A 27,711-nucleotide genomic window follows, 5' to 3' on the forward strand; every position below is an offset into this window, starting at 1 on the left:
GCAAAACAAAAATGTGCCTCTGTTCCCTAAAACAAAAGCATACTCTTTGGAATCTCTTTATAGAGGTTCTTAAGAGGGAGCACATATCCTGGTCAGTATGTGAAAGGTACTTAGTCTAGTCCTACTGCCCTTCAGAAAATACACCAAACCTTGGAAGTATCAATGGGGAGGCAGATATGACCTGTACACAGACTAAGTGTTGGGGATTACCTCCTACCTCATGGAAAAACAAGTACTCTATTATATGGAGTAATAATTCAGCCCTCTATTCATAAAAGTGGGTAATGAGCAGTTGCTTAACAGCTTTTTTTTGTGTGTTATAGAGCCTTTAAAATTCTGTCTATGAATTTTTACATACAAATACTTATATTGTTTGTCTGGTTTGGGGACAGCAAACATACTGAATCTTGGAAGTTTGTACATTCATGTGGGGTTGTAAAATAGTCTACATATTTTAATTTTCCAATAAACTGCAAGAGTCAGTAACAACAAGCTTGTTCATACAAAAGCAGTGTGAAATTGCAACCTTACCCAGGGTGGGAGATAGAAGGAGAGGCCATGGAGGGCTGTGTGTGACCCTTTATAAGAAGGTAACTCCTTGGTCCTAATAGTGCAAGTCTGATTTATAGGTGGATCAGGGAGCTTTTGCAGGTTAAAATCTGTATTCTCCACATCACTGCCACCCCCCTCCAAACAGTTCTTTGAGGGCAACAAGGCAGAAAGAAAAGGAAGGAACAAGGAGCCTGGTGACAAGGATGGTTTAAGACAGAACTGCTGGCAAAAGCAGCATTTATCAGACTGTGTCCTGTAGATATTAGCTACCTTTGTTGATGTGGATGTCTGTGACATCGGAAATATTAAAGGCTTCCCAGCAGAGCTAGTCCAAGGAAATATAAACCAAACCCATTTGTTTCAGGATAAAAAAAAAAAATCCCTGACCTATCTAAAGGGAGAATTGCCATTATGGAAGAGGTGTGATTTCTTCAGCTGTCCCGGTGAGGCAGAGCACTCAAAATTTACATGTACACCATGACCCTTCCCTGCACATATGTGAATTTGTCACATGAAACTGTTGGTAGAAAATTTTCAACAAGACGAAGTAATTTAAAATTTCAAGTTTCATTTTCATGACCAATATTAGAGGCTACATCCAAATGACTTAAAATGAAAAAATTAAAAATTTCTCAGGCATTTTGGAAATGAAATGTAGTTTTTGGAGGTCATTTATTAATGGTAGATTACTTACTCCATTCATTGCTAAGACCCAGTCCTACTGCTGTGTATGGTCAAGCTTCATCTCTAGGCACTGTCATAGGAACTTGGTGGTGTCAGTTACAATTCAAGTCAACTGAGAGGCATTTTTGATTTTGTGCCATGTAACTAAAAATCAGAACAGAAGTTGTCTTTCAAGTTGAATATATGGGGACTTTTTAATCTTGTAAAATGAAAACAATTCTCTCTTTTTTAACTGCATGCAGCTTTTCAGTTTTCAGCAAAATTTTACATTACTATCCCATTGTCTCTTTTAGTAACAAGAGGCGAAGTGAGTTTACGTAGGATAGAAGTCTCACCATAATCTATTTTTAGAACTGAACTTTTTCCCCACAACTCTTGAAGACAAAACACCATGTGTGAGGTTGACTACTCTCATCATATTCCAGCTGAGAACAGAAATAAAAGTGCCAACATCACAAATAAGCCTTTTTCTCACAAGACTTACAGCACATTTTTTTCTGGCAGAAAGCATTCAGATGTATTTCCAAACTCTTAGATGTTTATCTAAACTATACCCACATTTTTTGACCTTTTGTAGCTTTCCTTATATCTGAGACTAAAAAATACATTCATCAGGGCCATGGCTTAGAACAACAATCCTCCCTAGCAGATAAACTTTGTTTTCAGAGTTACTGCTATGAATTGTGGGGAGGGGAAAAATTGATGAATTATTGTCTAAATGTTTTAAGATTGCCTCTTGCTTGAAGTAAGCTTTAGCCTGTTTTTCCCGATTTACTATTTCATATACGTCTTTCTGACAATGATCCTTTAAAGTGATTATCCCTCTCTTTACTGAATGAAAAATGTCTTTAAAACAAAGGTTAACGAGGAAATTCTATAGCAAACAATTCATTAGCCCTGTATTTATCACTTGCAATAAGCCTCAGTCTTTACTGTTCAGTTCACTTTCTTCAAGTTTCACTACTGCTCAGCCTCATCACAGCTTTTCTTCTCAAGTCACTGTGCAGCAATGTATTCACAGCGTTTATCCTGGAGATCCCATCTGTTCCCGGCTCATGTGCTCCTTCACAGGGGTTTTACTGCTGGTGGGGCTCGTGGATGTGACTCAGAGCTGGAGCGTTTCTCTGGGGCTGCTGCCCGCTGTGGGCACGGCCAGTGGCCGGGGCTGCTCCTGTGGTTTTGTCTCATGACACGCAGGGCTAACTTTAGACACCCTTGGTCTGTGTTCTTAGTGCAGCCACCGCACCATCGCCGCGTGGCTGGGCTGACGCAGCTCTTTGGGGGGTCACATCGGGGGGAACTCGCCCGACCTGAGCAATCCTCCCCTCTCCCCCCCGATAAATCCCAAAGCTGGGTCAGTTCCCTCGGTCTGGCTCACGGGCTGGTCCCACAAAGGGCTCTGCTGAGGCAGCTGAGCAGATGGGATGCTTGCAGGGCACAGAGGGAAGGAGCAAACCATTACACTGGCATTGCCTAACACCATATTCTTATAAGCCTCCGAGTACAAACAGATGCAAATATTAAATTTATTTCCTAATACTTGTAGTTATAACTGCAAATTACCTTAATGGCTAGGTTGCTGGTTTTAAGGGAGGAGTTTTTGAGACTTAGGTGTTATAACTTATCATGTAGCCTAAATGAATTTATTTATTCAAATCGATTAAAACATTGTTAGAGAAAAATCTGTACTTAATACACCCAACTGGCATTAATGGCAGTCTAACTAACTGGTACAGATCAAAGCATTGCTTCTTTTGCTAATTATTCTTTAATTGCTAGGCTAATATCATCTTTGGTTTGTTATCTGGCACAGTAAAGATACATCTTTGAAACAGCAACAAAGGTCCTGCAAATGGGGTCAGGTCTGGCTCTGTTCCCTGGATTAGAGTGTGCTCTGGCATTCAGTCAAATTGAACCGATTCCAGTGATTTCTGTACTGTACCTGACTTGGGCTGGCTTTTCCTGCAAGTCTTGTAGGTCAGAAACCTGTGATTATGCCTTTGCTGCCTTGCATTCATTCTCCATATATTGTTCCTTGGTCAAACCTTCTGATATCCCATGGTTTAAAAACTTTTTTTTTTCCTCCCCCCACTCTCTGCTGTTTGGCACAAGGCAAGCAATTGAGAATTTCTGTTGAAGCAACAGGTTCATCCCTATTAGTACCTTATTTTTGAAACTGGATGTGTTCAGTTGATACAAATTGCTCTTTTTCTTTTAAATTTATGGAGAAGATGTGGAGACAAAACAATAGAGGAACAGGAAAAGGTTACATGCAAAGCCCTGCCTTTTGCATGTTTGTTGTGGCCTCATTGCAAAACTGGTGCACAAAGAAAGAGCTCTGGTACGCACCCATCAAATACCTCAGAGAATTGGCTCTGAGGCATAGGCAGGTGGGTTGTCGGTGAAGAAAACTAAGGTGATAAAATTATGACCAAGATACAGGTCCCATCCTGATTTTCACAGGGAAAGATGTGCAGTTTAAGCTGTGTGGGTAATGTGGCTTATTTAAATTGTGACTGCAAGGGAGTGTCACTGAGTGAGTTGTGAGTGCCTGGGAGAGGTCACCCCTTCCCCGAGCCATCCCACCAGGACGTGCAGCCCCAGCCCGAGAGGGAACAGTCACAGCCTGAGCTGAGTTAAGCTGAAAAACCTGCTTCCGAAAGAAAATCACTCCATTCCCACCTTGTTCTGCCCCAGGCAGAAATTTAACACAGCAAAAATGAGTGAGACATTTCCATCCGGTTTAGTGAGTTTAGGCAGTTCTCATACAAGGGGGTCATGGGGACGAAGGTGTGTGGAAACCGCTCTTTCCACACGGGGAAATGTCCAACGGGAGCAGCGATCCCACTGCACCTTTACTGCGCTGGTCCTAGCAAACCACTTAGAACAAGTCACGCTGGGCCATTTGTGACTTTTCTGCTGAAAGATGTCACTGTTCCCATGCTGGAAGTATCAGGTTTGGTGAAGTTTCATCTGTTTAATTTACTACCTGCCTAAAGCTAATTATAGTTCCTGTCACTCTTTGGGCTGTGGACTCTGGGGCTCCCAGAAGGGTGGTTAACCACGGAACGGAGGGTCCCAGGGCTTCTCTAGGACCTCCTGTCAAACAAGCCTGAAGCTGAGCTGGCTGTGGTCCCTCCCTTGCGCCACTCACGGTACCGTATAATGAGCCAGTTCAGGGAACTGAGACAAGAAGTTGCTTTCTTTGGAGCAGGAGCCTTTGACTGGCTGAGGTCCCTGAGCTGCCTTAGCGCGCAGTGCTCACATCAGCACAAATCACCCAGCAGCCCAGCGGAGGGTGAAGGGCCAGGCTATGGCAACTGTAAATCAGGTGGGCTTAAGGTGTTAGAGAAATACGCCCTGAATGGAAGCAGAGGAAATATAAAAACTTCCCTTCCAGAGTACTGTTTTTCTTGAGCAATTGAGCCACTACTGAGAAATGCGAGGATATTAAGTACAAAGGAATTTAAATCCTACATAATTCTAATTTAATTTTTAATTTTGAGTCATATTTGGGCCAGTTAAGTTAAAAATATTGAAATAGATTTCCCAAAAAAGGAGTTATTTCCACCCTTTCCTTTTTGTTTAAATACCTGTCATTCTGGTGATATTATGGGTTAATTAGTTTATTTTCTGAAATGTATTTCTGGGATATTTTCCCTTTAACTGCTTCAACCCATAACCTCATGTTCTGAGAGTTACTTAACCTTTGGTCTTGAACAGTTTACTGGCAACCATTCCTTTCCTTTTAGGATTTCTTATTTGTGATTCCCTTAGCAATATAAACCACATATAGCTACTATTTCCTAACATGAAGCTTCACACAGACAATTGACGTTACAGTTAATTAACAGAAGAGTTTTAGATATTTCACAAAGTTATCGACAGCAGGGATGCTGTACATTAATACCAAATGCTTGACATCATTTACTGTAAGAAGAGATTGTAATCTCAGATTAAAAGCATATTAAAAGGTAGATCAAATTTATTTTCCAACTAAAGGACTTTTATTTTATTTTCCAGCTATAGGAAAGAGTTAACATTGCTTGGCTATCCTACGTGTAGTTCTATGCCTTAAAAAGTTTGGATTTCTTTCAAGTTCTGCTCTAACATTTCTTGGCGTACAAATGTTTTCTACACTAATTTTAAAGCTTAATTTTAAACTCTTACAATCAATTTTATTACAGCCTCAATATTATTTGCTAGGGAATCCCCAATGAGAAAAAGTCCAAGAAATCCAGTAAGATTATTTTTAATACTCTGAAGATATATAAATACCAATGTTGAAACTATTTTTAGTTTGATCTTTTGTCTGATTCACTGGTCTGTACCAATTGTTTTGTACCAAGCACAGTCAGAGCCTGGTAGCCAGTTGAACTGGGTTTACAACTTTGGAAGCTGCTTAGACGAATAACTTTCATGTGCTGTCTTGACTGGAAAAGATTCATTTTCAGTTTATGGTCATACTGTACAGACACACCCCTCCCCTTGTGATAATAAATACAAAACTGCATTCTGTGATATGGATCTCTAATACATTTTTGGACTGTTTTTGGAAGGTGCTACTGTAAAAAATTTTAAAGCCTAAAATACACTTTTTCTTAACACAGATAAAACTTGGAGCAAGCAATGTCCCATTTGGTGCCTCTGGTGCTTTAGAAGGCTTTTCCTTTTAATGTTTCTTGAACAACTGTATAAACCCAGAGGATTAGAGTCTGCTGCAGGAGAGCACCAAGAAGGGCAGCTGTTGTTCTCTTCAGCATTTTTTTGCTGAGCCATCAGGACAGCTTAAAGCTACTACACGCTAAAAAAGTCATGCATTATAGTGATTGTGGGTTCATACAGTCCTGCTGAGTCCCTGCCCAGCTGAAACCACTCCATGGCTGATTGTTTCTTCTTTTTTTCATTGTGCAAAACTGAAGATGTGTATGTTTTAATTCAAATGGAAAGCTAAATAGCAGATTTCAGAGACCTTTTCTTATCTGAGCATATTCAGTTCAGCAAAAGGGTTTATTAAGTTAAAGTAAAAATTGCCATAAAACTACTTACTAGCACTTCCCTGTCTGTATTTTACCCATCATCGTGGAGGTGACCAGTTTCCATTAGCTTATATTCTTTGCCTCCCAAATGTTATTACCTGGATGTAACTACTATTAAGATATTTTAGCCTAAAAATCATAGAAACCCGAAGTAAATGACAAAATTAGAGAGTAGTCTGAACACTGAGCAATTTTCTAATGATACATTTTGCTATTGTTGTCTGCATTCTGAATAATCAATCACAATCTAATTAAGATTGTGAACCTCGGTGTCAAAAATGCTTTATAAAAAAAGTCAGACTGAATAAAAATAAAACTGAATAGTTAATTGTTTTTCCCAGGAGCCACTGCAGCCTTGAATGCTTTAAATGTTAACTAGCCAAGATTTTAAATGATAAAGGCACATTTTGTACAGATAATCATATTTTCAGTCTGTCAAAGTCAAGCAATTATAATGCCTCAAAAAAACATTATGCAGTGAAATACGTGAGAAAAAAATTTTGAGCACTCTAAAGTATGTGTCATGTTTTAGAATGGACGAATTCTGTATTCCAACAGAAATCACTCCTAATGTCGTGGATTATAGAATTGTTTTGGACACATTCCATTTTTAATGGGAAGGTAATCTATTTAAGTTTCGTACAGACCTCAAAGAATTATTTACTGATCGAATAATATCATAATGTTAAATTTACCAAATTTAGCCTGTTCTCTTACTGGTTTTCTTAATAGGAAAATATTGGTTGCTTATTGGTGTTATTCCTTCTTAACATATGGGAGCACCAGACCCCTGTCTCCAAAGGAGTAAGCAGCAGGTCAAACATCTTATTTTGTATTTGTAGACAGGTGATTTGTGCATATTCAGGTATCTGTGGCCTTTTTGATAATGAAAGCAAAAGAACTGATCGTATGATTTGGTTTTGCTCGATGATTAAGTGACATGAGCCCTTGCAGTAAGATTTCTAGTTTGAATAGATGTTAAAAATCCATTTTATGTGAGCATTCATTTAAACTCTCTTGTTTTGTTTAATATCAATTACCAGCCAAACCATTCTTTAAATGTATATCTGATGAATAAATATATAGGATCTGCAAATACAGCAAAACTAAATAAATTTTAAATGGGTGAACCTTTACTGAGTAATATTCTTCCAGAGCTGACTGGGATCACTTTATTAATTGAATAGCTCATTCTCCAGCCAGGAAAAACACTGAGATAGTATTTAATCAGTTATTCCTTTCTGTTTTGTCTTTTCTACTTTCCATAAATTTTTAATATACAGCAGTACCTTTGTCCCAATCTACTCTGCCAGTATACAAGGAGCTAGAGGAGGCAGCTAAGCCTATTCTTGGGAAGGGGTTAGGGTAGAAAGATAAGGATCAGGACCAGCAGCATATCAGATGACTGACTGTAATGAGGATTGATTCTGTGACCAAATTGAATAGTTAAAGCTCCCAGCCCTTGCTCTGTCAAAGAAGAATCAACCCCCTTACGTGCTGCAATCTGGACATCAAGCCAGGCGGAAACTCAATCAACGAAAAAATGGAGAGGCAAGAGCAGCTAATGAAAACCACCACCTCTACTCCAATGCAAAGGCAAAATAAACGTAAGCCACCTGGCTGGCCTGTTTGACTTTAGGCTGGGATGGATTACAGCAAAAAAGACACATAAGCACCTGCAACAGCTGGGGTATGGCAGTCATGTTCCACATGTTACCCCTCAGCTGAAACCTTTTGTGTCCAAATTAGGATGTTGAGTCAGAAAGCTCATTAGGCACAGACACAAGGGCTGTGAGCTTATGTGCTCTAAGGACTGCACAATGGATCCACAGAGGAAAGGTGGAAGTCCAAGATCCAAAGTGCCAGGCAGCCTTTAAAGTTTTCCGCACCACTGGAACCTATTGTTTCATGTTGGCTTAGCCTGATCTGAGTCAAGGACAGGAGAGTGGTTTGCACAAGGCTGACGGTCCTGCTCACTCAAGGGTGAGCCCATTAGGCTTCCTATGGGAACCTGGGAATAGGCACATCAAGAAAAGCTTAGCAGTACATTTATTCTAGTTGCTTATTCTGAATTACGGTGAAAAGCTGTAATGAGGGGAAATACTCTTTTTCTACCCCTAAAGAGAATTAAAATACTGATGAGGAAATATTAATTTATGGATAAGCAAAGTCTATGTATCATTTATTAAATTACAGTATAAAAGGAGGGATGACTTGTGCACAAGATTGTGGTTATACCAAAGGATATCAAATGTATATATGAAATACAGAAAAACCATTGCACATTCAACTGCACATGCATTACACTTGAACAAAACAGAACCACTTCACAGAAGGTCCATAGTATTTATACATCCTAGGATAGAATAGCTAAAGGCTCAGGGACTTGGGTTCCATTTTGCTACAGCAGTTGTGTGATGCTTCTCCTTGTCCAGTACAAAGAGAAATACCATCCCAAATCATCTGGCCAGGCTGCTTAAATGTTCAAATGGAGTGTATAAGAAGTATTCCAGACTTGAGAGCCCTTACTCAGATGCATTTGCAATCTAAGTGAAAAGAGGAACAGGAGCTGTATTACCCTCACCTTAGACAGAAACGAAGGCAATGTTTTGTATCTACATAAATAGCAAGTTACTTGTGCCCCTCTGAAGTCTGAAAATTAGACTGCACGAAAGGGGAAGCTTGGAACACAGCCCGTATTTTCTATATCCCAGTACTGTACAAGGGGACTATCTGCTGGCTAGTGAACAGTCAAAAATGAAAGTTAAAATATGGAAAAGTAAGTAAAATGCCATCGTAGTCTTTTTTCAAGCCTAAGAGCTTTTATAAAACCTCATTTCAGTTTCCACAAATATTTATCTTATGCAAACATCACTGTGCATTAAAGGAGTTTGTTCTTGTTCTGGTAGCAATCTCGGTTGTCATCTGATTTCACTCACAAACCACTTTAGGCTTTGTAATAAGACTCTAAGGTATCTGTAAAAGCAATCATTTCAGAAGCAAGTACTTGTGCCTGGAGTGTCCTTATATACTGGTATCAGTAGTAATGCAGCTGATAATTTTACTTTGCTTTCACCTGATGATCTGAAAGCAAAATACTATGAATGTAAAGTCTGTGAGGAGAGCCATGCAGTTCAGTGCCAGATTTCTAGACCCTCTAGTCTTTTCAAATGGGAGGATTGCAACCTGCTCTGTAAAACTCTAGAAATATAAAGCAGCAGCAAACTTTATGAAGTAATGTCTGCTTTACATGGCATGTTAAACAAACAATAAAGCAAAGCAATGGTTGTTTAATGTAAAAGAATATTGAAGAGAAATTTATTAAAGTGTATTTAATATGACTGCAGTAAGTTTAGGAGAGCAATGAAATTTCTTGGGGAAAACTGTAAAATGGTTACGTGAGACTGTGACCTCATTAAGTTTTTATGTGGGTATGTTTTTGTCGACACACACCTTGTAGGCAATCTTTTCTTTTTTTTTAATCTTTGTAATCTTGCTATTACAAATGCCCCATTGATCAAACACCAAGCTCAAAATCTAGATAGGAGTGTTGTAACTAAGTCATGACTTAGGAAATCTTAAAAGGATGACTAGATTTTCACTGAAAATTATCAAAGTTCAGTCAAATTACTGTCTTGTGTTCTATTTTTTTTTTTTTTGCTACTGTGTATTCTAATGCCTGAATTAGCACAACTCCTAATTTTGCTAGAAAACTTTCCAATGCTATGCAATCTACTTTTGTTTTTGTTTTGCTTTTAATTCCCCAACGGCAGAAGGTTCATATTTCACCCAGGCACTGGTAATTAGCCAAGGAAATTATTTAAAATGCCAGATGTCACATATTAAATATAAATAACCTATGACCTTGTGTGCAGAATGCAATCCTCTTTCCTATATGACTGCTGAATTTAGCCTTCTTCAACATAGGCTCTATACTGAAATATTATCTTTCTCCTGCACAACAGCATTCTGCTTGCTTAAACAATGGATGTGCCTTTTCAGCTGTAAGAGACGCGAAGGCTGTGATAATTTTGTTTGTATGCCATTTGCAAATGAGTTTGAGTATTAAGTACACACGTTGATCAAAAAATGCCCCTTGTTGCACTCATGCTTTCTTCAAGAGCAGCTGTAAAAGGCATAACCATTGCTGCAGCCAAGGAACACTATCTGCTCAGGCCAGGAGCCTTTCTCTGTGCTTTCTCATCTGCCCTTTCTGTGCCACGCTGGTGTGTGTGGCTTTTAAACAGGTCCAGATTCAACCACACACGGGAATGAGATCAAGCACATGAAATGCAACCTTCTGTGTTATATTCCTAATTCGAGGCTGTTTGGTTGATTGAATCATGCAGAACAAATGCCTGACCATGCGTCTTCCAAAGCCTATTCTGGCTACAATTGCACAGCTGGCTTTGATTTGCTGCCCATAGGAAGGGGGGAGGAATCCCTATTACTCCAACACAAATACAGATCTGGGATGTGGCTGCAGATCCAGAATTCCTAGCTATCCAGCATTGGATGATGTGTGGAAAATAAAACACAGCACAATGTAGCCCTCAGGTTTTTGGAGCCGAAACTCACAACACGCCTAAAAAATAGCCACAGTTTGGAAAGGATTCAAATACCACAGGAAGCACGTTCCTTCCTTCTCAAGTCACATGCAGTAACTCCAGCTCCTGACCAGATCAAGGTGTATCCCCATCTGGATGCAATAACACAGCCTAGAAGCAACAAGGACAGAAACCACCTATGCATATTAAATAAATGAATAAATAAAGGAAACTTCTCCTCACAAAACCACAAGTGAAATAAAGTTGCCCTTGTTACTGCCACCGTTTCACTTCTCAGTAGCCAACAAAAGCCAAATCAGCCAACCATGCCCTGGACCTCAAGCACAGAGGTTGACATAATTCCCTGGAAATTGATGTGAGCTCACTCACGTCAGTTGTTTTACCAACTCACTCCCAGTCACACCCCAATTACTCTTTAGTTGTGTAGAAGAGGTTTGAAGGTGTTTTTCTTTTTGCAGTTTCAAATGCAGAAAGGATGTGCTTTTTGGTGCAGTACAACAGAGTCAGCAAAATGAAAGCTATGGTGAAGACAAGATAAAAGGAAAGGATGATGTTGGCAAAAGAAGTCCTGAAGTCAAAGACATACATCTGCTTTTAAAGTAAAAAGCTTTATAAAGTTTACTGTAAATAACTTACAATACCACCTTACCTTTACATATTCTCTAAATTCTTATTAGCTGTGTGGTCATGTCATAACCAATTACCCTGTTTATTTTAGCATATATAGTCCATTTTCTTTTTCAACTGAGAGCAGTAGGTAGGACTAAAAGCAGTAGCTAATGTCCTGCTTATATCATAGCTTTCTGAATGAACAGTGGAGACAAGAAAAAGGGGAGACAAATTTTATTTTAAATTTAAGGGAAATGAACAAGTCATTAATATTAAAATCTTTAATTTAGCACATTCATTAGAAATATACTCTGAGCATCTTATCAAAGAACATGGCTCAAATACTTGTGTTCAAATCCCCCCCCCCCCCCCCCTTTTATGAAGAGAACAAGTTTGATTGTATTTTTCACCAGGGACATGCATAATGAATAATCTACTGGTATAACAGAACAGGAAACTTCTGTGGTTGCTCCATTTGCTGTAATCTGACACAACAATTATTTAACAATAAGACAAAGTCTAATTCAGCTGCTTTGAAAAGCAAAAAATTACCCAAAAGTTTTTAGACAAAAATTAGATGTTAAATGCCATTTTATGTATAGTGTATTTTACTGACTCGTTCACCGTAGATCTGTTTTCATTCAAGAATGTATGAGGGTTTTTCTTAACCACAGTTAATCCAATTACACATACTTCTCCAGCTTGTCTTGCTACGTGACCTTGGATTTAGAGATAAAAAGAGGCTACAGGCCAACTGGATGTGAGCTCCTTATAAAGGTTCGGGCTTCCTTCAGGAGAGGGAATTGTCTGCCCTAAGAAGAGCATGAATCTTTGGTTTAAGTGTTGTATAAACAGTAGCTGTAGCTGCTCATGTATTTTCAGTAAAGAAGCAGCTAGTGGTGTGTGGGAAGTGCTAAAGGCAAGGACAGTGCTTTACAAGATAAGTAAAAAACATATGACTGCTTTTGCACTAGAAGCAACTTCCCATTTTGGGCAAACTTGGGCAAACTCCTGCTGTCCCGAGTTCTGCAAAGTATTTTTTTAATATTATGCATTCTGTCTCCACTAGAATTGCAGTGTCACAAAGTAGCTTTTCATTTAGGCTTGCTTTCTTCAGCACAGATTACTGACCTTCCTCAGAAGTGCACAGAGAGAGAGAATTCACAGAGAATTCACTGCACTCTCTTAAGAGCCTCTGGACTGAGGATTATTCACTGTAGCTAATTCCTCTCCACGTGAGCCTTCTTTTCTCGCTTTCATTCACAGGCTCTAAGGAGAACATCCAGGTACAAATGCATGCCTGGGATTATGACATGCCTGTTTGGATCTGTCTAAACAGCAACAAACATGGAAAGACACTGTGCATAGAAACAACGAGAATTACTTTAGAATCAAACAATATTAATCTCCAGATGGCCATAGAGTCACAACACACTAATTAGTTCAGCTGACTTTTCAACTGAGTAATAAAACCTTAGAGATAGCAATGATATTTCTGGTTAATTTGAATTTCACAATCCGTAACAAATTAAACTGTGATTATTACATAACTGTCCAGGAGCAAACTTGACTATTTGTGAGTAGTAGTTTAAATCCCATCAATGCCCAAGTTTGTGCACAAACCTAAAATCTTCCTAGATCATATGTATTAAGGATTAATATTTTACTAATTCAGAGCACACAGTGACTGTTTCATTAAGTTAGAACCAGAGAATAGAATCATAGAATCATTTAGGTTTGAAAATACCTCCCAAGATGATTGAGTCCAACCTTTGACCAATCATCACTTTGTCAACCAGACCAGAGCACTGAGTGCCAAGTCCAGTCATTCCTTGGACACCTCCAGGAATGGTGACTCCACCATCTCCCTGGGCAGCCCCTTCCAATGCCTGACAACCCTTTCCATGAAGAAATTCTTCCTGATGTCCAACCTGAACCTCTCCTGGCATAGCTGAAGACCTTGTCCTCTCATGCTGTTGCTGATTGCCTGTGAGAAGAGGCCAACCCCCACCTGGCTACAGCCTCCTTTCTGGGAGTTACAGAAAAGGGATAAAGTCACCCCTGAGCCTGCACCCCCAGCTCCCTCGGCCACTCCTCACAGGACCTGTGCTCCAGACCCTTCACCAGTTCTGTTGCCACTCTCTGGACATGCTCCAGCACCTCAATGTCTTTCTTTTAGTGAGGGACCCAGAACTGGACACAGGACTCAAGTATTAAGCTCTCCTCAAGATGCTCTAGGATTTCTTAGAGTGCAAATTCCAGGCAGATCAGGACAGTTACAGTTTCTATACTGCCATCTCCTGCAGGGAACAGATGCTCATGCTGCAAGACCAACTTAAATTCTATAAATAAATAAAATAGTTTTATTTTGCCCTTCTTTTTGTCTTTCCACCTTAGTGCAAGGCAAAGCTATAGATTATGGTATGTCATCTTGGAGGCAGAGCATCTTGAAGCTTCTGTGATCTTCCTGCTGACTACTGGCCTCCCTCCACTGATGACATACATTGCTAAGGAATATTTTAATTAGTTTCCTTTTAGTTAAAAACTTTTAGATGCAGATCTCACAAAATGCAAGACTGGGAAGACACTATTCCATGCTTTAAAATTCTTTTTGGAATTGGTTTCAGAGGAGATTTTCCCACAGTTCTCCAGCCTTGGTGCAGCAGTTGTGGAGACCAGAAAGTGAAATGCATGAGGAAGTGCTGCAGTGCAAGCCAGGGTGGCTGGGCACTGGAACAGGCTCCCGAAGGAAGTGGTCACAGCGCCAAACTTGCCAGAGTTCAAGGAGTGTTTGGACAAGGTTCTCAGGCACATGGTGGCATTCTTGAGGTGTCCCGTGCAGGCCCAGGAGCTGGGGGATCCTTGTGGATCCCTTCCAGCTGAATATTCCGTGCTTCTATGTATGCTTGACTGCCACTGTTCCCGCTGAGCCGGAAGGCAAGTAGCTCGGAGTCTTGAAGCCAGCATTTGTTACCCAAGCGACATTCCTCAGCTTACGCCATCCTACCTAATTATTCGAGTCATTAGCTGGTGCCAAGAGCACCACCTATTTACATGCGGCGTTAGAGAAAGTAACGCTCCGCATGGGGCCGTGTGCGCCCTGCAGGAGGGGTCGCGGAGCGGCAGCGGTAGCGGGCTCGGTAGCGGGCTCGGCGCGGAGCGGGGCGGGCGCTGCTCGGCGCCGGCGGGGCCGACACGTGGCACCGCGCCCCGCGCGCGGCCCCGCCCCCCGCGCGCCGCTGGCCGCGCCCGATTGGGCGCCGACCGCCGACTACAACTCCCGGCAGGCCCCGCGGCCGGGGGGCGGGGCGAGGCGGCCTCTCTCTCGGTCCCTCGGTGGCGCGGGCGGCGGTCACGGGGCGCAGTCGGTGCCGTGACGTCACCGCGGGAGGGCCGGGCGGACGGGGGCGGGCCCGGCGGGGCGGGCCGGGGCGGGGGGCGCTGCCCGGGGCGCGGCGCGGGGGCGGGGCCAGCCGCAGCCCGGAGTCGGCGCCCGCCCCCCCCGAGTGACAGAAGCGCCCGGGCACCCGAGCTCGCGCTGGGGCCGCAGCCGCCGCTCGCGCCGCCGCCCCCCCCTCCGGCCCCTCCGCCGCCCCCCCCTCCGGCCCCTCCGCCGCCCGGTGTTATGCGGCGGCCCTGAGGGGCGAGCGCAGCCCGGCAGGACCCGGCGCGGCCCTGAGGGGCGACGGGGTCTCGCTGCGCCTCGCCGGCCAAACCCATGACTACGGCAAACTGCGGCGCCACCGACGAGTTCGACTTCAGGCTGATCTTCGGCGAGGACGGGCAGCCCGGCCCCGGGCCGCCGCTGGGGCCCGCAGGTGCGCCCCGGGGCCGGGGGGGTCGGTCGAGTTCCTGTTTTCCTTCGAGCGAGGCGGGGAGGGCGGCGGGGGCTGCGCCGGCCCCGCCGCTGCGGGAGGCGGCAGCCCGGGGGGAGCGGCGCCGTCCGGCCGTCCCTCAGGCCGCGGCCGCTTCCCGGCGCCGCTCCCGGTCCTCCCGCGGGACGCGGCGGCTCAGGGGGCGATGGGCCGGCCCGGCCGGGCCTCCCCCCGCCGTAACAACTTTCTTTGGGAAAAGAAACCCAAGAGCTCGCGTCGTGCGGGAGGAGCCGCCCCGGGCGCCGTGGCTCCGGCGGGGAAAAGGCCCCGGCTCGGATCTGGTGGCCCCCGAGCCCGGGGAGCGCGGTGGGGCCGCGGAGGGACGGGGCAGAGAGCGGCCAAGTGTTGACGGGGCCGGAGCGCAGCGGTGTTGGGGCACTCGCCATGAAAAGTTTCAACCGAAGTGTTCCCCGTATATAGAACATCCTAGTTACTCCAGTGTGCTCTGCAGACTTTGTGTACGTGTGGGTGGGCGAGCACCGCGTGTCGAGATGTGATGGCTCTTCGGCTCCGTGTGTACCGATGCACGCGTACATCTCAGAGTGCTTCCATTTTACTCTCCTTTGTAGTACTGGAGCCTGAAAATCCTGTTTTAAAATGCTCGTATTTCTTGAAACTGCAGAAAACAAAGTATTCCCTGTGAATTGTGGTGAGAAGAATCAATAAGGAACAGCTGTGCCTTGTTTAGCTCTACCAGGGTTTGATGGCTGCGTGGTTTATTTTCTAACCTACTTGAAATAAGTTTTAATTGGTAATGGGCTGTCTTATGTCTAAGTGTTAGATGATAAGATAGCTCTGAAACACGACTGTATCCAGGCTAAATGATACAGCCATGTTGTTTAGTTCTCTGACTTGGTTGTCTGCCTAAGTTAATTGGAAAAAATTTTGTTTGATACAGTCTGTGTGCAAGCACTCAGAATTAACTTCTTAGAAAATCCCTAACTTTCTTGATGCTCAGATTTAATTTGCAGATTCCTTAAGATAAGGGGAGACTTTCTTTGCCTGTTTTCCATCTCAGCAGATGGTGTATTTTGTGGACGGGGCCTGAATTCTGCGAGCTAGATAAATGCATTAGAGTACCGTATGAAAACAATGGAAAATGTGAACAAATGACAACAAAAATAATTTTGACGCCTCCATTTCTATTATTTTGAGATAAAACTGATTGTCTAAACTATGTTCCTTTGTCGATGATAGATGAGAATGAGAGAACAAGTTTCTGAGAAAACTGGAAATACTAGTGTGGTATCATCTCACTGTTAGGATATTTGTATTTGGTAGCATTCCTTAACAAGCAGTTCAGATGTTACTCTGAATTTCTGTGCTTGGTAAATCAAAACCATTCTTATGTCAAATTTAAAAATGTCATATTTGGACCATGACCGAGTTTGTTTGCTGTAGTTCTCAATAAGAAATCCTGCATCTGAAACTCAAGTAGTTTTCTGTTTTGTAGAATTCTGGAGATGATCTCGCCTGCTGTGCACAGATGTGGCCTTCAGGGAAAAGGGTTAGAGTAGGACTCTGCCTTCATGCATTCTGTTAAAATTATTGCCAGAGCTCATCTGTTAATTCTGCCCATGTATTTTACACATGAAAAATTAGAATTTATATGAGAGGTCCCATACTGGAAATCTATTTCTCCCCTTACCTCTCTTCCACATATATTAGATGAACAGATAAAAAAGTTCTTAGATCCCCCTAAAGCATCTATTTCATAATCCCATATCACTTCCTTCAATGGTGGTGTCCGTTGTGCTGCAAAGCATAAGGGTATTTTTTTTCAAAAGTATGCTAATAATAAAACATGTAGGTCACAGGGAAGGTTGCTTAATTTGAAATAAATAATACTAAAATTACTAAGTTTTCCATGACCATGGAGAACACCTGAAAACACATTCTGATCCTTCATGCTTTGTTTCTAGAAGTCTGAGAGCAGTAGTCTGATGAAAGAAGTGTCTGGTACTAAGTTCTTGTGCAAATGACATGGAAATCTATGTTAATGGTGTCTTTTATAGTGAGACTGTTCTAGTGTTGTGAGGAGTTTATTCTTTTATATGTGTACACATGTAAGTATATACAGTTACATGTTTATATTTAACTGTATTTGTAATCAAAGGCAAGGGAAAATGAGCTATTCTTTCATTTCCTTGAAATACTTTTGATATTTGAACTACTAAGCAAGTGCTAGTGCCAGGCAGTAGATTACCCTTTTTTTGATATTAAAAGAACAGCAGGAGAAATTAAATCAGCTGAGATCTTTAGTTACTACACGGAACAATTTCAGTGGGTTGCAGCACAGCAGGACTAACCTTCAAAACTTCATAGTTTTGTGCTGAGTGGCAGGATTTGAGACCTGTGTTCTGCATTAGTGCTTATTTGCTTGATCTGAAAGTTGTAGTTCCTGCTGCAGAGGAGAATGCACTGAAGATGGTGTGAAGATGTCTGAAATCCCTGGTGTAATACTGCAATCCTTGCAGCAGACTTGGAGTGAAATTAAAGGGGTAGCTCATTTCTGGTAGTTTTTGAGTGGAGGTAAAAATTGGCTCAGGTAATTGCTAAATTAAAGATTCCCAAAAGCTCTTCAACTGCTTTCAAGGTACTGAAAGGTTCTAGGTACTGATGAGCTTCATGTTTTTATGACCAAGAAATTCAAGCCTGCAGTACCCGAAGGTAATGCTGTAGATCACTCTGAAGTGAACCAAATCTTTGTTGTAAAATTTTGAGTAGCTGCAGTAGCATCCGATTGCATCACCTTATATCAGTTGCATTAGAAGTATCTAAGTCAGCACGTGCATTGCAGTGTGTTCAGGTCCTCCAGAGTCTTCTGAAAGAGATCAGTGCCAGTGTTTGATGTGCCACCTGGTTTGGTCTTTTTGGTGAAGAGACCTTTGGGATGTAAGATGTGACACTTGAGTAACTGAATTAGCTTGAATGCTTTTGGAATGATGCCCTGATTCCCTTCACCACCACCAGTTTTGCAATACTTTTCAGTATAACTTGGGGGAATTTGTCTAGAATTTATTAAGCAATTAAACTGCATCGAGTTTTTCACACTGCTGAGGATGTTACACTTTTTAAATGCCAAATTTCTCAAAATGGAAGCAAATACGAGTTGCTATGATATTTTCTGAAGTTCTGGTTTAGGGGTTCATCTTCTCTTTTAAATAATGAGTTTTAACAAGGTAAAAGCTGTACTTGCAATATATAGTACTAAGCTGGGAATTTGGGATCTTGTAAGGTTCTGTGTCATGCAAAATTATTTCTTATTGGTATGTGAAATCCGGACTAACTTAAAATTAGAGGCTGCAAACTGTTCAGTATTCAGGAGATGAATTACAGATGAGTTATTGATGCTGCTGTTCAGCATGCTGTCTAAAATGTTCCTGTTATTTCTGATCAAGTATTCTAAGAGCTAAAGAGGGGCTAATGTTTTGTTACCCAGTGAAACGGAGTAATATCTGAGTTTCACCCTAACTTCCACCTTTTGTTCTTGGGTTATGAAGTAGAGAAGGAGAAATTAATATTTCCATGTAAGTAATCTTCCCTGGTTGATTTTGTTTATTTGCTTTCCCACAATACAAGTGCTTTAAAAGAACTAATCAAACTACCCTCCTTGGACTTCAGGTTCATAGTATTTATTTTATTTTCTTGGAAACCATGAAACAAGCTGAAAGGTGTTCCTCATATTTCCTGTGACTTAACATTTGGTTAAGTAATACTATTTAGTAATCTTGTTACAAATGAATCTTACAATATCTCTTTCTTTTCTTCTGAAGAATATAAAAGACATCTCAGTTCTGTGATGAATTTAGTTACAGTTCAGAACATCTTTGTGAGCTGCAGCCTCATTCTGCATAAGGACACTATGTCTGGATTTGATTCTTTCATTGATTTACAAACTTCTACTCCTGCTATCCTCTGAGATTTTTTTTTCCTTTAGCTTAGAGCTGGTAGGTTATTGGTTTGTTACTGGGTATCATGACTGAAATACACCTTTTGCTATAGTGGCTGTCAGAGTAATTTTGTTTCTTTTGAAGGTTTTCGCATCAGACCTTTCTCTGTGAGCATCCACGAGCTGCTGGGGCTGCTCAGCAGTTGTCTCCTGCCCACATATCAAGTGCTCTGAAGTGATGATGGGTGCTGGATTTTCCCTCAGCTAGGCAGAGTTCTCTTGTAGTGAAAAGTGGCACTGTGTATGTGGTATTTCATTTAGGTATGTCGTAGAAGTCTTCAAACCACTGATTTGTACTGAAACACCACCACAGTACTAGTCTGTATAGCTTTGCCTTCATCATTAATATATAAAGTATCCTTTTTCCTTTCCTAGATGTGTATTCATGACTGTCAGGGATTGTTGGTAGAGTGTAGGAAACAGCCAAAGCTGTTGACTTTGAGTTTGCAGCATGGTTGCACGCTTTTTGTTCTTTTCCCCAAGGTCATGATTAAGGTAAATAATCTTAAGAAGGTCAAATTGCGGTAGAAAAGAAAGAGTAGTCTTATAATCAGATTGAGCGGAAAATTAGGGGCTGGATGCTGGCAGTAAGTGTGAACTTGAGGTGTGAGTTGACTGAGGATTGCTCTTGGTGAAATTTGCTTTTGTGTTCAAAAGAGCTGGTCCAGCACTGTTGCAAAGTTTGCTTTCCTTGGCTAAGTAAGAGGAGCTTCATCTTTTGAAGTCTTTTTACCAGGCTACCTTGCACACCTGTATGATTCACTTGAAGTTTTGTTATTCTTTAAAATCTTTTCATTCTGGTTAGATTTGGTTGTCTATATAAACGGGTAGGAAAGAAAGTCTTTGCACAAGATGATAACTGTGGTTAATATGTATAATTTGAGCCATCCATATAAATACAGCTGTCTGTGCTAGTCTGTTAACATTTGCTGTACAAAAGAGTGCTCATGTGGGTTAAGAATAGGATCAGCTGGTGCAACTTTAGCAAAGGAATGAATAGATAGGTTACTTGAATCCATTTCTTTTTTCTCTTGGACATAAATGACAGTTTCTAACAAATATTTGGTTATTTATTAGATAACAGAGTATTAAATACATTGTGATAAACCACCACTTGCGGGAAATTGAGCTACTATCATTTTATTTTACAAGCTAATGGATGCTGGTATCTGCCTGTAAAAGATTGACACACAGGGACACAATGCAAATCAGTCATATAGGCTGTGGTTATATAATCTGCTGATGGGGGGGAGGAGGGAAAACCAAACAGCTGCATCTGACCAAAAACAGAGGGTCTTGTGGCTTCAAGATAGCTTAGAGAAATACTGAGGAAGAACCAAAGGAGAATATGTACTAAAGTGGTATCAATGGAGTCAAGAAATGCCTTGCAATTAAGAGATGAAGATGGTAATCCTAGCAAGCTGACATGTTTGAGTATGTTGTGATTTTTCACAGTATTCTGGATAAATGAAATCTTGCCTATTGGAATGAAGCTTGACCAGGATGAGACAATTCAGGGAAAATACCAAAATCTTTTGTGTGGTGTTCCAAAGCAGTTGTAGTTGCAGCTAATCTAATTTAGTAACTTTTCTGTTTTGGCAGTATGGTTCCTTGATCACTATGTAGTGCATTGAGAGTCACTGGGTAGTGAGTCACTACGTATTGCAGGGATTTAGAAAAGGTCCCTGGTTTGACAAAATGTCACTTTTTTTGTTCGTGAATTCATAGTTGCACATCACTCTCTGTCCCCTTTCCTCCAAACTGAATTGTGGGCAGAGTGTAAATGAGAACAAATCCTGAGATTTGGGACGTGGGAGATGGTCAGTGTACAAAAGCATTTGGTCTAGTGCTTTTGTCTTACATGCTTACATGTTTCTGAAAATTAGAAATAAGCTTGCTCTTTCTGAAAACAAAAAGCAGCCCTCTGCTTAAAACGTGATGGTTCCATTCCTTTGGTCTGTGCTGCCCAATTGGAAGCAGTTTGTCAGATGCCACCTGAAGTGTGGCCAGCTCAGTAATGTTGCTGTGAATGAGAGAGAATAAATTCGAGTAGATGGGGCCTGGGTCAATAGTAAGCAGCAGTTTGGCTGTTCACAGCAATAACGTAAATATGGGAGTTGTTGCCTCAAGCTGCCCTGGTGGGCCAGGGAAGTACGTGGAGCAGATTTGGCAGTGAGCCCAGCCAGTAAAACAACATCCAAGTCCTTGCATTTGTCCAGGCATGCCGTGTGGGTTCGAATGACAGTGGAATTTAAGATGAGTGAGATGATCGGTGAGGCTAAGTAAGACTGCAAGGCAGGAGCAAGCTTATTAAGAAGCCAGCATTCTCTTCTACCTTTAGTACACCCTTCTGTGAGTGTTCTGGTGAAATACTGGCAAAAGAGAACATTAAAACATCGCAGAACTGTTCAAAGTCATTCAGGGAAGGTGAATTTGAATGTGAAGCACTGCAGGTGTGGTGGAAGGAGAGAAGAATGAACTTTCTGGGGGATCTGAATACAAACCCATGATCTTTCAGTAGTAAAGTCATGAAAATAGAATTCTGTGCGTGGTGCAATTTGGTGTTGTGCGGTGATTTTGGTGGGGTTTTTTTAAAGCAGAAACAAAAATTTCATTTGAGGTTGCATGAAAAATGTTTGTTGGTAAAAACAAAAGCAAGTACTTACAGCTAATTTTTTAATACCAGAAATGTAATATCATATTATTTATATTAATATTTAGATTAATAAGAATTGCATGCTTAAAAATGGTTTCTCAGGCTGCACTCCGAAGATTAGTCATCACTTCTAAAAATGAGAAATACTTTTAATATAGAAAAAGTTCTTGAATATAGTTGAATATTTCTGGTGTTTTCTGGGTATTTTTAGCAGGTTGGTGGAGAGGGTTAATGAGTGTCTTCATGTTTTAGTGGCTGCTGACATTGCTTTTTTGGGAACAGATGCTGTGAGAAATGTTTTCTTTAATCCCATGTTTTAATTTTTTAAATGGTTTTGGGAAAAATGGAAGGAGGACTTACACATAGTTTCAGAGAAGCAGCATTTGCTCTGTGCTAGAGAGGGAATGAAATTGTGACTGATCGCCTTTAGGCCAGGGCAGAAACTGTCACCTTTTAACTAAGGTTGTTTTACAGAGTAGCCGTCTGTATCTTCATACCCAAAATGAAAGTGTGACAGAATGACAAACTGCTAATCCGGTCATGTTGCATTTATTAACTGTTATTGATAATGATTCATTGCTTTGATGGCTGCATAATGGCCTGTAATAATATCTGCAGTGATGTTTAGCTACTCATATGTACCTTTAGATGCTTTCTAGAAGTTGTTTCCTCAGTCAAGGGCATGAAGGAGGAGATTCAGTAACTGATTACAAAAGGCTTTAACAGTGTCATTTGGGATAACTGTACTCAAAACAACAAGGCCATAAGAAAATACACTGTTTAATCCAAAGAACTGCTAAGAAAATCTGTCAATGTCTTGTATTTTGCATATCTTCTTTAAATTACGTAAGTCTGTGTATTTCATCAGTGTAATTTGTCCAGTTTAGTCTTTCAAGAGCAAATGCTGCTGTCCTTCAAATTGTCAAGCTTTTTGTGTTGGGGACAGGAGGTGAGGCTGATGTACAGTGTGTGGTGATACCTCCACTCCTGCTGGAATAAACACATTTAGGACTCTGGGAAGAGACACAGAGTTACACGTGGCACAGTCATGAGGCATGCTAATATCACCATCTCTGTATTTTGGGGTATCGTTCTGAACCTTGCTGAAGAAATGGTATTTGTGCTCAGCTTCAGCCTCCTCTTGTTCATTTGGCTGGTTTATGTTTCTGCCTTATACTGTATCAATCTGGCAAAGTGAATTCAAGGTGTTTCTGATTCTACATTCATGTGAGCAGATGGGAACACAAGGCAGTTTTAGATTGTCACTCTGGCTCATTACAGCTCTTTGATGTACACAGCCTTTGGGTTTAATGCACTTGAAGTCCACATTTAAGCTGCGTTATAAAATATTGGTGAAAAAGCTGCAATAATTGATGGTTTGAAATAGGGAGTTAGCTGTATGGTAGGACTGCCTGCTGTGGAATGGTTGGCCCTCTGTCACACAGGCCAGCTGCAGCAGTACAGTGTAATTTGGCCGAGGTGTGAAGAGTTCCCAAACAAGTTTGTTCAGTTATTATCGATACCAGTTCTCAGTCTCTGCGTTGTGCTCTGTTTGATAACCAGAAAGGAGATGCCCTCATTTCAGTCTCCCCTCCACTGTGTAACTGCTCCCCACTCGGGCATCTTGCCTTGGCTTACTGCTCTCCTTTTCTACCAGTTTTCACAAAGCCCCTGGTCTGTGTCACCATACTCTCCTGTCAACTAGAATAGACATTTTCTTGCACACCCCTGTCTGTTTTCTTTGATATGGCCCTGCTTACTCCTTCTGATCTTGGAATCTTGGCTTCTGCTTCAGGACTGTAGCAGTGAACTGACAGTGTCTCTGTACAGGTTGCTGTGAGCAAGGTCGTGTTAGAAGTCACTTGGTGGTAAAGGCGCCTTGGGTAGGAGTTAGGTGAATTAGGTGAGGATTCAGTTCATTCTCTTTGAATAACTGGAGAGCCTTTTCATGGAGTTTGTTGGTTTTGCACCCACAAAGGAAGAGTTGTGCATGGTGAATTGGTCCACAATTGCAAGAATCTAGGCAAACCTGGCCTGCTGGCAATTACAGCACATGATTAATTCCCTTGTTCCCTTCACTCAGTATTTGACTAATCTTCTCACTTACCTTTATGCTCAGTCTGCTTCCAGTGGGTCAGGCACAGCACACCACTTTGGGAGTGATTGGGCTTCTCTCAGGTCCCGTGTCTAGACATCTGAAATGCTCTGGGCTTGCAGGGCTGCAGTCCTTTTGCAGACTAACAGCTGATCATGTAGAAAAGGATTGTTCATCTTCAGAATAGCAGTGTCAGAAGGCTGCTCATACCGTGTGATAGTACCTGCTGTGCCCATGTACTGTGCTGTTTCCAAAAGGCTGTGCTCTAATGAATATCATGTTAAGATGACTTTAGATCTGACAGTGAATGACAAATGAGCCCTCATCAAACTGGAGGGCAGCAGCTTCTGTTTTGTTTACAAGGTTATTATGCAGTGAAATACTGTGTCTTCTCAAATCATATAGCCACAGACTAAGAAAAGGAACCAAAGAGGAGCCCATAGAACTTGGAGGCTTTTAAAGTAAGAAGCAGATTTTTTTAAACCTGTTGTATTAATGAGTAATCCTTGAATACTGAACCAAAGGCTTTATAAAGTTATCATTTAAAGACATGCTTCATATCTACCAGAAATAGCAGGAGAGCTGGAGAAGGCACAGATAATAAACACTGCTTAGTGCTTCCGGTTGTTATTTTCTGTTTTGTAACTGAACTTAGAATGACTAATTCTTGCTGAATCTTACAGTTACAAGCTGAATTCTTTACCTGCCTTGTACATAACTTTTTATCAATGTATCTCAAAGCTGTTCCTTCCCTATTTGAAATTTAATTTCATTAGTTCAGTGTGAAGCTGGATGTACACTGAGACAACAGTTGTAGTTTAAATGTGTACCAGGCTGTGGCCTAAGGGTTTATTTAATTGCATGTTACGTTTTTATTTGATAGCGAACACCTGCAGTTCCTGTCCTGGTTGCTTGTTTCTTCCCATGTCCTAAAGCTTGCTAATCTGTCAGATGTATATATACAGGTGTTAGTGTGCTGTAAATATGATTGCCAAAATCATCTGTGTTAAAAGAACCTCTCTTCTCATTTCCCCTCCCCCTTTGTGTGGGAAGGTGTGTGGGAAGGTGGTTGCTGCTCAAAAAACCTTAGTGTAGTTACACCCCAAGAACCAGTATGTTCTTTAGTCAGTGTCAGTTGTAAACATTTCATATGCTGGATTATGCCTTTCCTTAAACGGCTTAAACTAGTGCAGCTTCTTTATTCATCTACATTTCTACGAAGGATAATGAATTCTTATCCAGACTACAATTTGGAAAAGACTCATTGATGAGCTCCCACTGTTGAGAAGATTATTTTTCTTCTACATTTCTAGTATTCTTGCTTAACAAAAGAAAATGAGTGAAATTGTGACTGGCACGACAGAACAGCCTCTGGCATACGTGATTGACAAAAGTAAAATTTATTTTTGTCCTTTTTTGCATAGTCTGTATGACCATGAAACAGAGCACAAAACCATCAAAGTGAGTGAACTGCTTCATAAAATGAGAGTTGTAAATCATCCCATTCTGAAAACTTTAACTTGCAGTACGGCTTTCACGTATTGCCAGCTTTTGTCTGGAAGGATGTGTTTCTCCCTACTCCACCCTACCACCTTAACTTTTTCACAATTAATTCTTTTTCAGTTCCATATTTGGCTTGCTAGTCAGTTGTACTCCTTATAGACTAATACACTGCTGTGTTTAAGTTTGGGGTTGTGGGGTTTTTGAAGTTGGTGTTTGAGCTTGTAGGAAGTGTTTCTGGAGAACTGATAGCTTGTAATGGAAAACTAGAGTTAAATATCCAGTTATAGAGCTTTAGTGCGATAGTGTACCAAGAAGAACTCTGATCAATCATGTTTTTAAGTGCACAAAAGCAAAACTATTGATGATTGGCTATTTTATGTTCCCTGTGAAGATTAAGGCTCCTCTTTCATTCCAAGAAATATATAAACTGGTCCAAACCTGCAAAATAATGACGTTTAGGAAAACAGCAACATGTGCTTTTTGTCCCTTTTTACAAATATTTTTGTGACCATTGTGTTCAGAAAGGGATAATGGTAACTGTCATGACAGAAGTGGAAAACAGAAGAGCTGGTCATTCTTTTTAAAGCTTGTAAGTGAGACACACATGATGTCTGTGTCAATGTTCAGGTCTTTTCGTCATGCTATTTAAAGGACTTGATTACTGATCCTGTTTTCACAGTAGTAGTTTTATAAGACCTAGGTCATGTTGCACTTTCTTCATACCTTACAGCAACTCCTATTGTTTGAAAATGTTTGTTTATGGTCTTGTAAACTTAGAATAATAAAACAGTTTGGGTAATTCTGGCACAGGACTTGTATTCAGACATTTGATAGTAATTGACCTTCCTTCTCTGGAGAAATCTGGCTGAGTGCACAGCTGCACATGTGCATGTGCCAGTACATCATTGGGGAGTGAACAACTGGTGGGCAAGCATTACTACTCCTAAATGTGCACTCTCATACAGCAAGGAGCAAGCAAAATGTACTTTAGAAGCAGTTGTTCTGGATATTATTTAATTATATTCCCCAGTTAGACAGCTTATGTTGAAGTGTAGTTAGCAGCTTAGTAAGGGATGAGCCAGCATTGTTTTAATACTGAACAGGAGCTTCTGTACACGAGGCTGTTTCCAGACAGTAGCAAATGTACATTCAAAATGAGCAACCTTCTGGTTCTCGTTGACAGAGGATGACACAGATGCCTGGTGTAAGATTGCTGTGGAAGTCTGCAGCTTTCTTTAGCTTATACACTGTGACTATAGAGCGTCTGCTCATTTTTGTGATCTTTTAATAGTGAACCTGATCTTAGGAGGATGGGGAAGAAGGCTTCAGTAAATTTCTAAAGACTCATGGCTTCTCTGTGCATGGCAGTGTTAAAAGTCTTAGTAAGTAAAAACAAAACTGAGTTTCTTTCTATGCCATTTGTCCAGAATATCTCCTTTGATTGTAAAAGAAAATTTGTTTGACGTGGCTTGTTCTTAGGAAACAGTGACTTGTTTTGTTTCTTTGTCTCGTTTAAAATGCTTACTGGAACAAATAAACTATTAATACTACTTCTAAAACTGAATTTGAACTTATTGGCCCATAATCCTTCAGTATTTTTTAACCTTTTATTTAGTCCAGTTTTCTTTACTCCGTATTGCTGTTATCTTTATTATTCTGTTGTCCTTACTAAAGCAAAAGCATTTAGCACACCTGCCTTTTCAGTGGCATGAAGGGTTTTTGATGTGAATGGCACTAGTTCTCTCGGTCTGCGTATTTTGCTGTGTCTGTTTTGTCTAGCATCTTGCCCCCCTGTGCCTGTGGTAGTTTTTGTGCTCTACCTTTGTAGTCTGCCCTAGTTTCTGTGTCTTGAGTGCTTTCTTATATTTTATGGTCAGTGAAGGCCTCATGACTTGGCCAACTTCTTTATTGTCTTTCCTTCCCCAACAGGAGTGTTTGGATGTAATTGCTCTCCTATTAAGTAACCAGATTCCCATAACTCCATTTTTTCCCCTTGGGCTTCTCCATAGCTCTTTTTTCCTTACACTTGCCTATTGTGAGACTGCCCTTTGTTTGTTTACCCTCTGCTTCTTGAAGCTCTGTGTTGGATTCGTTTTGTGCTATTCTCATTGCTTTCTCTTTTAAGGGTTATCACCTAAGTTTTTCTCATTCTTTCTTTTTCCCCCCAAGTTGTGTTTG

The 27,711-nt window shown here is 41.2% G+C and overlaps 1 protein-coding gene across 2 annotated transcripts in view; it reads left to right on the plus strand.

Moving 5' to 3' along the window:
• The first annotated feature begins 15,032 nt into the window (after nt 1-15,032).
• The window catches only part of NFATC3 (nuclear factor of activated T cells 3), a 63,332-nt gene continuing 50,653 nt past the window's right edge, over nt 15,033-27,711 (plus strand). The window contains exon 1 of one of the 2 annotated variants that reach the window (XM_066194343.1): nt 15,033-15,270. In XM_066194343.1, coding sequence (XP_066050440.1) covers nt 15,171-15,270 — 100 coding nt within the window. In that variant the 5' untranslated portion in view covers nt 15,033-15,170. The remainder of the gene's footprint in view (nt 15,271-27,711) is intronic. The other variant, XM_066194342.1, reaches the window with a different exon arrangement.

The sequence above is a fragment of the Chamaea fasciata genome, unplaced genomic scaffold (genome assembly GCF_029207755.1).
Source record: "Chamaea fasciata isolate MVZ Bird 193981 ecotype frontalis unplaced genomic scaffold, bChaFas1.0.hap1 SCAF_12, whole genome shotgun sequence".
NCBI classification, from domain to species: domain Eukaryota; kingdom Metazoa; phylum Chordata; class Aves; order Passeriformes; family Sylviidae; genus Chamaea; species Chamaea fasciata.